Below are 12701 nucleotides of genomic sequence, written 5' to 3' on the forward strand. Positions count from 1 at the left end.
GGAGTGCGGGTACTGACCGGGGCTACAGTAACAAGCTGCCATCTGAAAAACAAGAGCCAAAGAAACACCTGAGATGCTACAAAACTCTGCAGAACATGAGTTTCACCAGCTACAGGTAAACAGGAGAACCTGGGTGATGATTGCTCCTCCAGTAAATTAAAGTAATTCATTTCAAAGCATGTAAGCAAAAAACCCCCACCCCCAGAATAAATGCACACAGCTCAGTTTAAGAGGGAGCCCCCCACCAGGTGAAAAGCTCGCTGCACAACAGACAGCACGATCCGATTTTCAGCACAGCCTGTGGAAGGATGGAAGCAGAGCCCTTGTACCTGTGGCACAGGTTGCTGCATGTATCCCTGCTGCTGGAGGACTTGCTGGCTGACAGGGTGGCTGGATGTCGAGTAGCCCGGGGCAGAAACTTGCTGGCCGTTGGGCGGTGGAGGTGGAGCGGCTGCGAGGATATAACCGGACTGCTGTGGGGGCTGCAGGACCACCGTGGACGGGAACAGAGCAGCGTGAGGTTCAGCTGGGTCAGCGGGTGGCTGGCGGGCAAGACTCATATGGCTAAACTGTGATCCTAGGCTGTCTTGCTGTAATAGTTAAAAAAAAAATAATGGAAAAATTACATTCACAAATTTGCATTCAAGAAAAGAAAGAATAAAAACAGACAAATAGCTCTGGAAGTTTCAGATACGTGTGTCTCAAATTACTGGGCATTAGCAACATCAGCCAAAGAACAACAGCAAAGAACAAGAGGGAACACAGCAGTAAATTATCTTCTGGGCTCACAGCAGGAGAGAACATCCACATTTGGAGACCTCACTTATTTCACTGCAAACACTCAATTTTTGGCTTACATCTGCCTCTATCTACTTATTCTAGGAATTTGTGTCACTAACACTATCTGATTGGACTCCAAAAGCCTGAGTGACAATATCTAATCCTAGTTAAAACAGCAGAAAACATTAGTATTCCTGAAGTAATTTTTGGTTTGAAGAGCTTAAGTTAATGAGGCTCTAATCCTGAATAACAAGGTCTATTCCTCTAATTAATTTGGTATTACACTATGTGCAAGGATTAATTTTTTTTAAGCTTGAAATTAAGTAATAGCTGCAAGAAATGTATTCTAGTAGTTAACTGCTATCTGCATTTTATTAACATCTGAAATTCTGATGCTGATTGCACCGAGCACTGCAGGAGTCCTGTGAAATGTGAAACTTCCATTACTGTAACCCCAAGCTCCTTTTCTTTACAAGCAATTCAGCATCAAATTATCAACATCCTGGAAATTAGAAGTGATCACTAGTATTGTTTGCTAAACAGGAAGATTTGGGTCATAATTAAAAAGTGGACTCTCCAAATATGGAGGAACATTAAAAAAAATTTAAGACCACCTGATCTTTTCTCTTAGAGCATCCTGAAGAAGACAGGAGTTAATCAAGAAAGAGCTAGAGCAGGCTCTGTCTTTACTGATTAGACACATTCACATTTCATGGTACAATTTTATAATTCCCACACTAAAGATAGTCTTAATTACCACTGGAAATGCAAGTTTGCACCTAAAACTTTATTTAGAATACCTGTAACATCTTGAAAAGCCCTATTTTCATTAGATGAAAAATCTAACTTTGCCTTTGACATTTAATACGTTAATGATGCCTATTAACAGAACCTTTCTACATTGGGTTTTACATTAGGCTTTTCATCACACCTAGCTGAGAGAGGAGATACTGCTATTTGACTGTAATACTACCTCCAGAAATGTCCAATGGATAAGCCCAAGCAATAGACATTTCCTTCTGTTACACCACCAACAGGAGTGAAACCTGATTAGGTCAGTTTGTCCTACCATGGTATGTACAGTACAAACAGGATTAGCCACTGAAATATGACACACCAGATTTTCCTGATATTGACTACGGATACATTGCATTTAGATTACAAGCCAAGACCATCAATCCTTTTCACTATGTTACTTGGTTGACCATCAGGAGTAATAAAATCTTTGAGACTGGCAGCACATTTAGTATTTTAACTCATCTGCTGAATGGGAAATGCTTTGAAATTATGATAACCCTGGAAAGAGTTTCATTCTCTGCTTCAACAGCCACATGCCTAACAGTGATTGTGAAGCTCAGCATAGTGGCAGCTAGTGCAGGCGTCTCTAACAGCAGTTAGAAATCTGCTGAGCTCACCCAGGAAGCTCACATGGGTTAATTAACCATTCTCATGTCATTCCCAAGGAGGTAAGTTATACTGACTGCAGTCCACATGCTGTCAAATTCTAAAATAACATTAGAAACAACATAGCTACTACTAAAACACACTCCATGAAGTGCAATTCCTTTTAGAATTACATACCTAGAGGACAGTCACAGTAGTGACTAGATAACAGTAACATCGTATTAAGTATATGCAGGCTACTGAATTCACATAAATCTGTGTCTATTATTAGGAGACATTTCTGATTAATGTTGAAAATAATAGCCAAATAAAACCTCCGAATACATAATAAAATAGCTACTTGTATAACACTGTGGTGGGTTAACTCTGGCTGTCTCCTAGGTGCCCACCAAGCCACTCCACCACTCCCCCATCCTTAGCAATACAGGGAGTTTGCTCACCAGGTACCATCACAGGCAAAACAGATGGTGGGGAAGGTGAATTTAATTAACTGCCAATTAATAACAGGGTAGGATAGTGAGAAATAAAAAACTAAACTGAAACTGACTCAGCTTTGGGCAGCACAGAGTCACTCTTGTAGCTTCCTGAAACTGGCTGCATTCAACATAGACAACTCTTGGTCTCTTCTTGCAGAAGCCATCCCTGCACCATCTCCACCCACCCCACTACCAACACCTTGCCCCATAAACCCAGCATAAATGTATTTACTGAGCATCAGAGCAGTCTGGGGAGCTGGGAAGCCCCAGTTTTTGGGCTGAGCTCTAGTTCAGATTCTGCCTTGGACAACTCTTCTCCTTTACTGCGTTTCAGTTTCGATTTGTGTGAAGGCTTTGCCTGTTCTGTTTTTTAAACTCGAAAGACTACCATGTCATTTCTATCTTCTATTTATTAAATGAGCTATACTAGTGAAGGAATGTTAAGAGTTCTGGCAAAGAGGCTAGAAAAAGGTCACCTCAAAAAAAACAGAACAGCTGATCCCTCAAAATGTACTAAGAGTTCAGCAGACAAAAGAGCAAACAAAGAAACAAGAAGAAAGGATGGAAAGAGGTTAATCCACAGACATAAAAGGTACTGACTGGCTAACAAAACAATAGCATTGAAAAGCTGTTTCTTTACAACAGGAAAGAATATATACCTAAATATAGAAATATATAAATATATAGCCTTAGCTCTGAACTTGAAATAAACATGCTTAAAATCTGAGGAACTCTTCCCCCCCCCGCCCCGCCCCACCCAGGTAATGTTTCCCTGTGACTGAAAAGCTAGCCAGGCATTACACTGGTACCACACACTGCTTACAACCGGCCGAGCAAAGGTCAGCATCTGCTCAAGATTAACCCGTGCAGAGAGGAGATGAACAGAAGATGTAATACCACAGAATATTGCTGTGTAGAGGAGACTGGCAGGAGCGGGGGTGGATAAGAGACTGTAGAGTACGGAACAGGCTGGGAAGAAGGCTGCAGAGGCCGCATAGGCTGAAGAAATAACAGGTTTATAAACATGGTTATCATCAGAGTAAGAGAAGGGAAAACAAAGTCTTTTGCAATAGAAAACAACCCAGCTATTCTCCAGAAAAACAACTATGCTCCATTACCAGAAAGGGAATGGACACTTTATTTTTAAAGCTCATGACTGCATAGAATTAAAACAGAAGCAATTTTCAGTATCTGTCTTCCAGCAGAAATATATTAGCTGTAAGTCAGCAAATTGCTTCTATTTAACATTTATGGTTTCTTTTAGAACAATATATTAGCTTAGAAGATAAAAACTATACATGCATTTTAAACTCAAGTTATTTCAAACCATCTAAAGACAGAATGAATTTGTTACTAACCACAGATTAAAACATATTCCTTTCATTTATTCAGCAATACTGAAGTATTTTCTCTAGACTGTGGTTATATGCACATCAGGGAGATCTCATTTCTGATACTATTTTGGAGAAGTTCAACTCCAGTATCCATTGAAAAGGCAATCACAGAAGCAGTGAAGAATTGGTGAAGAAAACTACAACTACCACATACACACTTCTGCAAAACAGATAGAGAGAAAGGGCACAAACGAGCCTTTTTCACAGCAGGTCATCTCTGCTGCGGCATACACAGGTATGCTGAACAAAGAAAAGAAGCAAAGAGAAAGGTTTAGGTGAAGTTCTATTAAAATCTTTTCGAAAAAATTTGAGAACAATTTGAAAATACCACAGGAGACGATAGCCAGTAGCTCAGTGCCCGAAATAGCTGCTGTGAAAAGATGTAGAACCCTCCCTTCTCCTGCCCAAACGTATCCAGTACTTTTCATTTCTTCTTCTTCAAGGGCTGGGGTCATCTTTAATCTGGCCTGTTTTACTAAATGCCTCCTCTACAAGACAAGGATAAAATATATACTGCCCTTCAGCATGCAGTTTTGTGAGTAGAATAAACTAAAGTGCTCCTAAGGAAGTGTTCATACTCTACCAGTCCTAAGCTACCTCTCTTGTGCCATGAGTACTGCCTGTGCAGTACAGCCCAAGAATTCAACTGGCTGAAAAATAACCTTAGGACAAGGAGACCAAGATTTCAGCTGAATTAAGTCTCATACCAGATTGCTGACTGTATTACTATTAACGCCAGGGGTGACCCCAGTGTGACTAAGGATAAAGAGCCTCTTTTCCAGAGCAGAAAATGTTCTTGATACCATAACATGGTATCTTCACATTCTTGATACCATAACAGATTCATACTCTAGTATCTTCTGTATTTTTAAGAGAAGGCTGCCCACCGCGTTCAGTTATTAGCAGTTCCAAGGACTGTGAGGGAAAAGCCCAGTTGCCCACGCCTGCGTAGCTACTGCTCAGCGTGGGCTTCACCAGCAGGAGCCCACGGCCCCTGCTACCCGGTGGCGGCGGCAGCGCCAGGGTGTGAGCTGTGCACCTGGGAGAGGACGTGGTTAGCTGGGGGCTGCGGCGGCGGTGCGGGGAGAGGCGGCTGCTGCGCAGGCCCAGGCACTTGGCTCCTAACAGGCTGCTGAGGCAGAGGAGGATTGTACACAACTGGAGTGCCATCTGGATTAAGGAAGGGCTGACCTGGAGAGTTGGGAGAGAAGAAACAAAAAACAGCCAGCTGCATCATCTCAGTTTGAAGACAAGTACATTTGCAGTAGGCAAAATGAATAAAGCAGTAACGCCGAAAAATAAGCGAGGTCACACCGATTTATGTGACAGATCTACGCCCAATCCCCACGGCTGCATTTGTAACAGCAGTGACTAAACGGGCATCGTTTGACAAACTAACTGCATGCAGTGGAAAATCAAAACATTTAAGGTAAACAAAGATACCCCAGGCTTACTTAGAGAACACAGATAAATATTTACTGTATCCTGCCTGTCTTAAAAACTCTTTTTTAATTAAATGGATAGAAAAGGGCAGGAGTAATAAAAGGAAAACCCTACTAAAAACACTATTTCAAGGAACTTCTGAAAGGTAATTCAATGAATCTCCTTTAACAGGCTGAACCCCAAGGAGAACACAGGAGACCTCAAAGGCTAGTATTTTAAAAAATTTTATATAAAACAGTAGAGCTGCAATGGTGTTTCCATAACTGCCAATGAGGTTACTGTTAAAGGATTCTTCTATTCACAGATGAATTGACCTTCAGCTTTTAAAACAAGTAACGTAGTATTAGTCTCCCATTTAGCAATTTGCAAGTTAACTATTACAGCAGTGGACTAATGAAAAATAATGTGAAAATAAACTATATAAAGTAAATTATAAACAGTGATTTATTTTGGTGCTTGGGTTAGGAAAAAAACAAAACAAATGGATAACATATTAGCTAGCAGGGACCTGTGTTGAGCTGCTTTAATGACATGTGTCTTGCATTGGCTTATTTTGATGCTTAATGTCCAAATACTGATGTAAATTTTTCTCTCCTCTGATACAAATATCTTCCTATCTGAGATGCTTCCTGGAGAGGTATAAACTGAGACTAAAGCTTGTGCACTCTAGCCAGGGTCCTGTCAAAGAAGCTCAATGCTCCTTCAGAGACTTCAACCCATCATACTTAACTGCAACTGGCCAATATAAAAGTTATGAAGAGAGGGCTGAGGCAAGTAATGCAAGAGACAGGAAGCATGAAGAGACTTGCAAAATAAGCTACACCTTAAGCCACTGGGCTGTAGGTGATCAAGCTATATTCCATTTAGCTTAACAGATTTCTTTATAATGGTCAGGAATTGAGAATGTTCATGTAAACTGGGATTCATATTTTCTTTATTTCTTTCTACCACTTGCTGGTAATCACAGGAGCTCAACTTGTTTCCCTGTAGTGGCTAAAAACTCTTTGCCTAATTGCCATCTTTCAGTTACTGAGAATGACAACTCTGTTGATCCAAGGTCACAAGGTCCTCTGTCAGAAATGCAGAGAAACTAATCTATGTTTTTTGAACTCTGACTGTCATTTGGAACAATAAAGCTAGATAAACAATTATAGAATATGATCATTCAAGCACACTAAGTCTAAAGTTCATCTTAACCTATACATCCCTTCTTCTGGAAGTGTACTTGATCTTCTATTAGACATGAACATAATCTTTTATTATGAAAGACTATATATGACTGGTGTAAATACAGTAAAAATGGATAAAATGTGGAAAGAATCACAATTTGAAAATCAAGCTAATTTTAATGAATATCAGAGTGAAGCCTACAATTCTGCTGCGTTTTTCTGAGGGGGCTGCAAGCACAAGATGCTTTCAGATGAACGACTGACAATCACATTTGTTTCTCTGCTCTTCCCTGTTGCTATGTGGCAGTCCCATCACTGTAACAGGGAAAATGACCAACAGTACAGGAAGAAGAATGTGAAACTAATCACATGCAAAATATTGACAAGCACAGGAATAAAGATGACAAACTTTTTTTTAAAAAACTGTGTCATGTTTTATATGGAATCACTTTCAAGCCCACGGCATTGATTCAGTGCCTGCAATATCTGTTTTGCTGTACAGTAACTGTAAAGATGTTAGCATGGTCATGCTATGAAATCATAACATGAAAATGACAGCCAATATTAATCATACTTAAGGTAGAGTAGAGAGGACTTTAGTGTATACAAACACTCAACCCACTTAGTTTTCTAGCAAAACTTGTTCACTGATCATCATATTTATCTTCAGATGATCAACACAAACAAAATGGAAAATTCATGTATAAGAGGTACATCTATCATATTAGAACTAGAAAAACAATAGGGCTACTGTCCAGAACCTAGATCTAAGATGGGAAATATACCCTCCTCCAAATCCAATGGCTAGCTATGAACATCAGATGCTACAGCTTCTAATCACACATCTAGCCATGTGTAACCATTTTTTTTTTTTTTGCAGGGTTGGTTTATACTATTTATTTTTACAGCAGGGCATTTAGGAGAAACCTTTGGCAGCATATCAATATGCAGAATCATTAATAAAGCACTAATTTTGTATACAACAGCAATTCTATTAAGGCTTGTATTAAGTTAGTGTCATGAGCATAGAGACACAAGAATATGTTGCGACAAACAAAACAAAGGATGATAAATTTTTTCACATCAATATGAATACTTCTTCAGGCCCTCTGCCCTCACTGAGACTGTTTTATAGTAGCCCTGGACAAGATTTTTCCCTCTCCCAAAAAAAGCTGAAACAATTAAAGTTATTCTGCATCCTATATTGGAAAACATAGGATTTTCGTATTTTGTGCAAATCACTCTAAATTTTTTACATACAATTTAAAATTCTACCAGAGAAAAATCAAGTGAGTTTACTTATTCCTTTGATCCTAGAGTCATGCGTCCTTTTTAAAACAAGTGCACTGAATGAACACCACCACAGAACGAAACAAAGAGAAAAAGGACAATACTGACATTCAGTCTTATCTAAACACGCGTGCATTTTTCTGCAAGTTCTCAGTTGTAACAGAAAGGTCCAGAAGCGTGTACCAACCTGTTTGAGGGTTGATCAGAACACTGCCAGGCGGAATGCCTGCGGCTTCCAAGGGAAGCAAAAAGAAGCTAGTGCTAGTAGGTGCCACTTGCCCGCTTATGCCACCATCAAAGGAAAGAGAGTTACTAGTGCTGACAGTTGGATAGACGGCAGGCGTGCCATGAGAAGGCTGGCTTAGAGCTGGCACTGGAAGAGGCTGCTGGGTGTGAGAAAGAGAACCCGTGGATGACCCTACACTACTAGAAGACTCTGAACCTAGGAAAGGAGTAACGAGAAATTGTTTTTACCTAAAGACAGAAACATCATGCTCACTTAAAATACATACTTGTAAATACCTACCCTTAAAGCTCAGCATTAAGTACATTAATAAACAGTGGCCTTTTCAATTAACTCCCCTTTCATCTCCTCTACAACGCCACTACAAGACTTGTTCTGTGAAGCAGGGGCCAGTTCAGCACTGCTTTGCACTGTGAAGTGAGGCTTTCATATCTAGCTCCAGCTTCTCGGGCAGCAGACCCAGGCTGTAAGAGAGGCCCGTGCACCAAGGTCCCGTCCATCTGCGCTCGCAGGTCACTCACTCCAGCGTGCCGCAGGCGCTGCCAGTCGGCTGGAGCAGTGGGACGAGCGGCAGCCGGCGGGCGCTGCATGTGAGGCCCTTCAGATACCTCACCCAAACTCATGTGCTCTGGAGACGTAGCCTGCACACAAGCAATGACCAGTTGCTTTTTACTACTAGATGTCAGAGATCTTCTCTGACTCAGCTGCTGGCCGAATTGTGGAATATTACAACGCAAAAAACTCCTTTTCTTCCTCTGACAATTTTCAGACTGGAATCAAGAATACAGCTGTAAAAAGTTACAGTGATCTGGTAGCTTTAGTCTAGTTCTGTGCAACAATTCCAAGTTCAAAAGGAGTATGAAATAGCTGGTTGAAAGCAGAAATCATTTTACAGATATGAATGACTACAAACATTGTAAAGCAGTGGAGAACCAGACCCTGAGCTTTCTGAAAGCACATGCATGCAGCTAAAAGCAACATTACAAAAGTCCAATACAGAGAAGACTGTAGAACTGTGCTATTCCTCAATCACTGCATACCTAGATGTCTAGGTATACAGTTTATCATACTTTTAATTAAGTCTTTGCTATACTTGCAAGCACTTGGAAACAGAATATAGTAGTTTAGATTTAAAAGCTCTTAATTTGCAGCCTCTACACAATCCAGAAGAGAAAGCCAGACTCAAAAAGGGGGGTGATGAAATTTATCTACTTTTGAAGTTAGTTTGCAGTCCTTGTTAAAAAAAAAAAAATCCAATTGTAAAAAAAAACCCCAAATGTGTGTGTGAAAGGACAGTATAGCTTGAAGCATCTGTTGATGCTGACCATTAACCTTTTTTCTGTTGCTAGATGAAATACAAACGTATTAACTGTAAACTGGGCAAAATAGCATGTCCCAGCTCAGTAAAAGGATCTTCACCTGACCACTTTGATTAGATTCGTTTACAAGCATATCCACTTCTAGATTATGTAGAGAAATGAGGCTGAAGCCATCATAATTAAAGCCAATTACATCCTTGATCAAAATGAACAAACAAAACCAATCTCAACACATGCAAAATCACCACGACCTGTAACTGCAGTGAAGCAACTCCCATCAAAAAACGCATTCTGAACTTTGAATGTTAACTCTCAGAATGCCAAAATACAGTTTCCAGTAAAATTTTAAGAATCCATTTACGTTCCTGCAATTTAGAAAACAGAGCTTTCTAATAATCTGTTTTATATATACACCATTGGCAGATTGAAGTTTCTTTTCAGTTGTGCCAAATATTATTGCTAGGTTGCTAAATGAATTAACACAATTATCATGGCACAATTTCACAGCATATGTAGAAGCACCATAGAAGGTATATTTCTTTATACAAGTATACATACAATGGACGAACAGAATTTGTAACTGTTTTACTGCATTAAGATATAGAAGTGTGGTGATATACCTATAAGGTAGTGGTGGTTTAAGGGAAAACAAAAAATTTAAACAGATCCTTATTTTGTAGAATTTTATAAATGAGAAGTTTTATATAACTTTTATAAATAAGATCAAAGCCAAGCATAATACAGGCAAGCAATAATATTCTGCTTTTTTACAGTTCTGCTTCAAATTCTGAAGTACTGCATCTGCAACCCACCCACATATTACAAACCTCAAATGTCCCCACAAGTAAGGTTATCTATTTCATTACTTATATTGGCATTTGGAATACAAATCTTTACTAAATTTCATTTTGATCCACAGAAGATTTATATCCATATTTTCTGACGTGTTGTTTTGACATTAATTCCAAGTTAACACGCCTTTGAAACCCAGACTCTTAAAAAATGAGCATTTTCCACCAACTTTTTTGGATCTTAAAATTAAACATTAAGCTTTGTTGCACTGACCTGATTTTTCAGCATTCTAAAAATTAAGTAAGCTTTTTAGCCATATTCATTTCAGTCTAACAATGGCACTGAAAGATAACACAATAAATATAATAAACAATTCATAGGCTTTAAAGCTGTTTTTTCCTAGCTAGCAGGACAGCAGTGCAGAGCTTCCTAAGGCTGCACATTGCAGCTTTGCCACACAGAAACTAAAGCTGAACTCAACTTTTTCTTTTGTATAAAGTACCTATGTTGAGAAACATTTTCAAATCTTTTCTACGAGATGAAATACATTTAGCTTAAAGCCATCTACAATGCACTTAAAACTCTGCTGCCAAAGTCAAAAGACTTCATCTCATTTCTTACCTGAATTCTAGCTCTAACTGAAAAAAGTCGAGGCTTCTACATAGGTACATATCTGCAACACTTATCAAGCATCAAACCACCAGGCATTTCACTGCTACAGAACTAGGTATTTGTACAGATTGTTATACCTGTCTTAGACAGCCTGCCTGTGCTTTTGCTGCTTCCAGAGCTGTCTCCTCTTGTCAGAACTGATATCCCACTGAAGCTGCTGGCTTTCGTTACAGCTGGCTTCAGGTTGCGGCTGGAGCTGTCGGAGTCGGTGCTGCTCCAGGGACGGGGCTCACAATACTTCACTTCATTCTCCGTACTGCTCTGGTGGCTGTTGGCTGACCTCCCTGATGCTTCCTTATTGATTCTGTAAGTTATAAACTAAACTTTTAGCACAAGCATCAATTGAAAAATAAAAGAAGTAAAAAAAAAAAAAAAAAAAGGTGAAATGCATGCAGAATGCTTTGGGGTTTTATTTTATTTTTTTTAAAGAAAGCATGAAATACCTAAGTATCTGTCGTCTTTGTTGTGTACTATTAGTTTCTTCCTCCTGGATTCTGTTGACATTTTAATAAGATAGCTTAATATTTATTAAGAATAATAGGAAAATGAAACAGAATTAAACTGCAAATTTTCTTACCTTTTATCAATGAAATAGTTCTCTTGGGAACACAGGGACTGAGGGGCAAAGAAGTGTAGAAATTAATATGAATGGCATCTAGAACCCCCACTACAGTTCAGTAACAAAATATGCTGCAATTTGGAGTCTTTTCTATTACACATGGATTTTCATAACATCCTTTTTGTATTAAGCTGCCTGAAAACTTAACCTCTTTGGCTGATAACTTCCCTGTCGTGGGGAAAACCCCAACGATACAAAGAAGCCCATCTGCAGGAAGTAAAAGTTATCATTAGAACAATTAAAACGCTGACCACTTGGGTTATATTGTTATTTTTTCTGAAGTTGGAATTCTTCCACTGTGCCTTCACTGCTTTATGCAACTTCCAGCTGATGTGTGACTTTCCAAGTCTGCTACCACCACCTGAGTGGCCTTGTCTTCTGCTTGAAAATGTGAAGTAGAAGATGATGCTGGCTACTGCAGTAATTGTACTGAATTCTTTGGGTACAACTACACATGTGCTAAAAGGCAGACAGAATACACAATCAAAAAGGCTGTTAAATTCAATTATGTTGTCCTTGACTGTGACTTCTAACATTTGGCACAAACCTCCTAAAGGTAAAATACATAGTAAATGAGTACATGGGGAAAAAAAAAGGTAATTTCATATCCAAAAATCCATTCTTTTTGTTCATCACTAAGGTTTTAAAAAAAAAAAAAAAAAAAAAAAAAAGCTTTTGGAAAATATTTATATATAGCAAATTAGCCTCTCAGAGCTTATTATGCTTTCTTTAGAACAAGAATCTGGGTTTGGATGTGCAAGAGCTACAGATAAATGTCAAAAAGTGGATTATTAGACATAACACATTTTAAAATATATTTTCTGTTTCACTTAATATAACTAAATATAATCACTTTGATTGAATTGTAGTTTACAGTGTTGTCCTGCTCGATATCTCCAGTCAAAAGACACTAGACTTCTAGATTTCCAACTGAAATTTCACTTATGGGAATTCAAATAATTTTGCTATGACCAGTCATAAGATGTGCTTGATACAGACACAAGTGAGAAAACCCAATATTTTGTTTGGTTGCTTTTTAAAATGTCTTTTTTTGTTTGTTTGTTTGGGGGGGGGGGGGGGGGGGTTTTTTTTTTTTTCT

General features: G+C 39.0%; 1 protein-coding gene across 1 annotated transcript in view; it reads right to left on the reverse strand.

The window, feature by feature from the left end:
- The window catches only part of R3HDM1 (R3H domain containing 1), a 52672-nt gene that overhangs the window by 17396 nt on the left and 22575 nt on the right, over positions 1-12701 (reverse strand). The window contains exons 11-16 of the mRNA XM_008936222.1: positions 11561-11598; positions 11427-11477; positions 11061-11287; positions 8144-8398; positions 5094-5245; positions 330-590 (exon numbers count right to left, since the gene is read on the reverse strand). Coding sequence (XP_008934470.1) covers positions 330-590; positions 5094-5245; positions 8144-8398; positions 11061-11287; positions 11427-11477; positions 11561-11598 — 984 coding nt within the window. The remainder of the gene's footprint in view (positions 1-329; positions 591-5093; positions 5246-8143; positions 8399-11060; positions 11288-11426; positions 11478-11560; positions 11599-12701) is intronic.

The sequence above is a fragment of the Merops nubicus genome, unplaced genomic scaffold (assembly GCF_000691845.1).
Source record: "Merops nubicus isolate BGI_N331 unplaced genomic scaffold, ASM69184v1 scaffold21152, whole genome shotgun sequence".
Taxonomy (NCBI): Eukaryota; Metazoa; Chordata; class Aves; order Coraciiformes; family Meropidae; genus Merops; species Merops nubicus.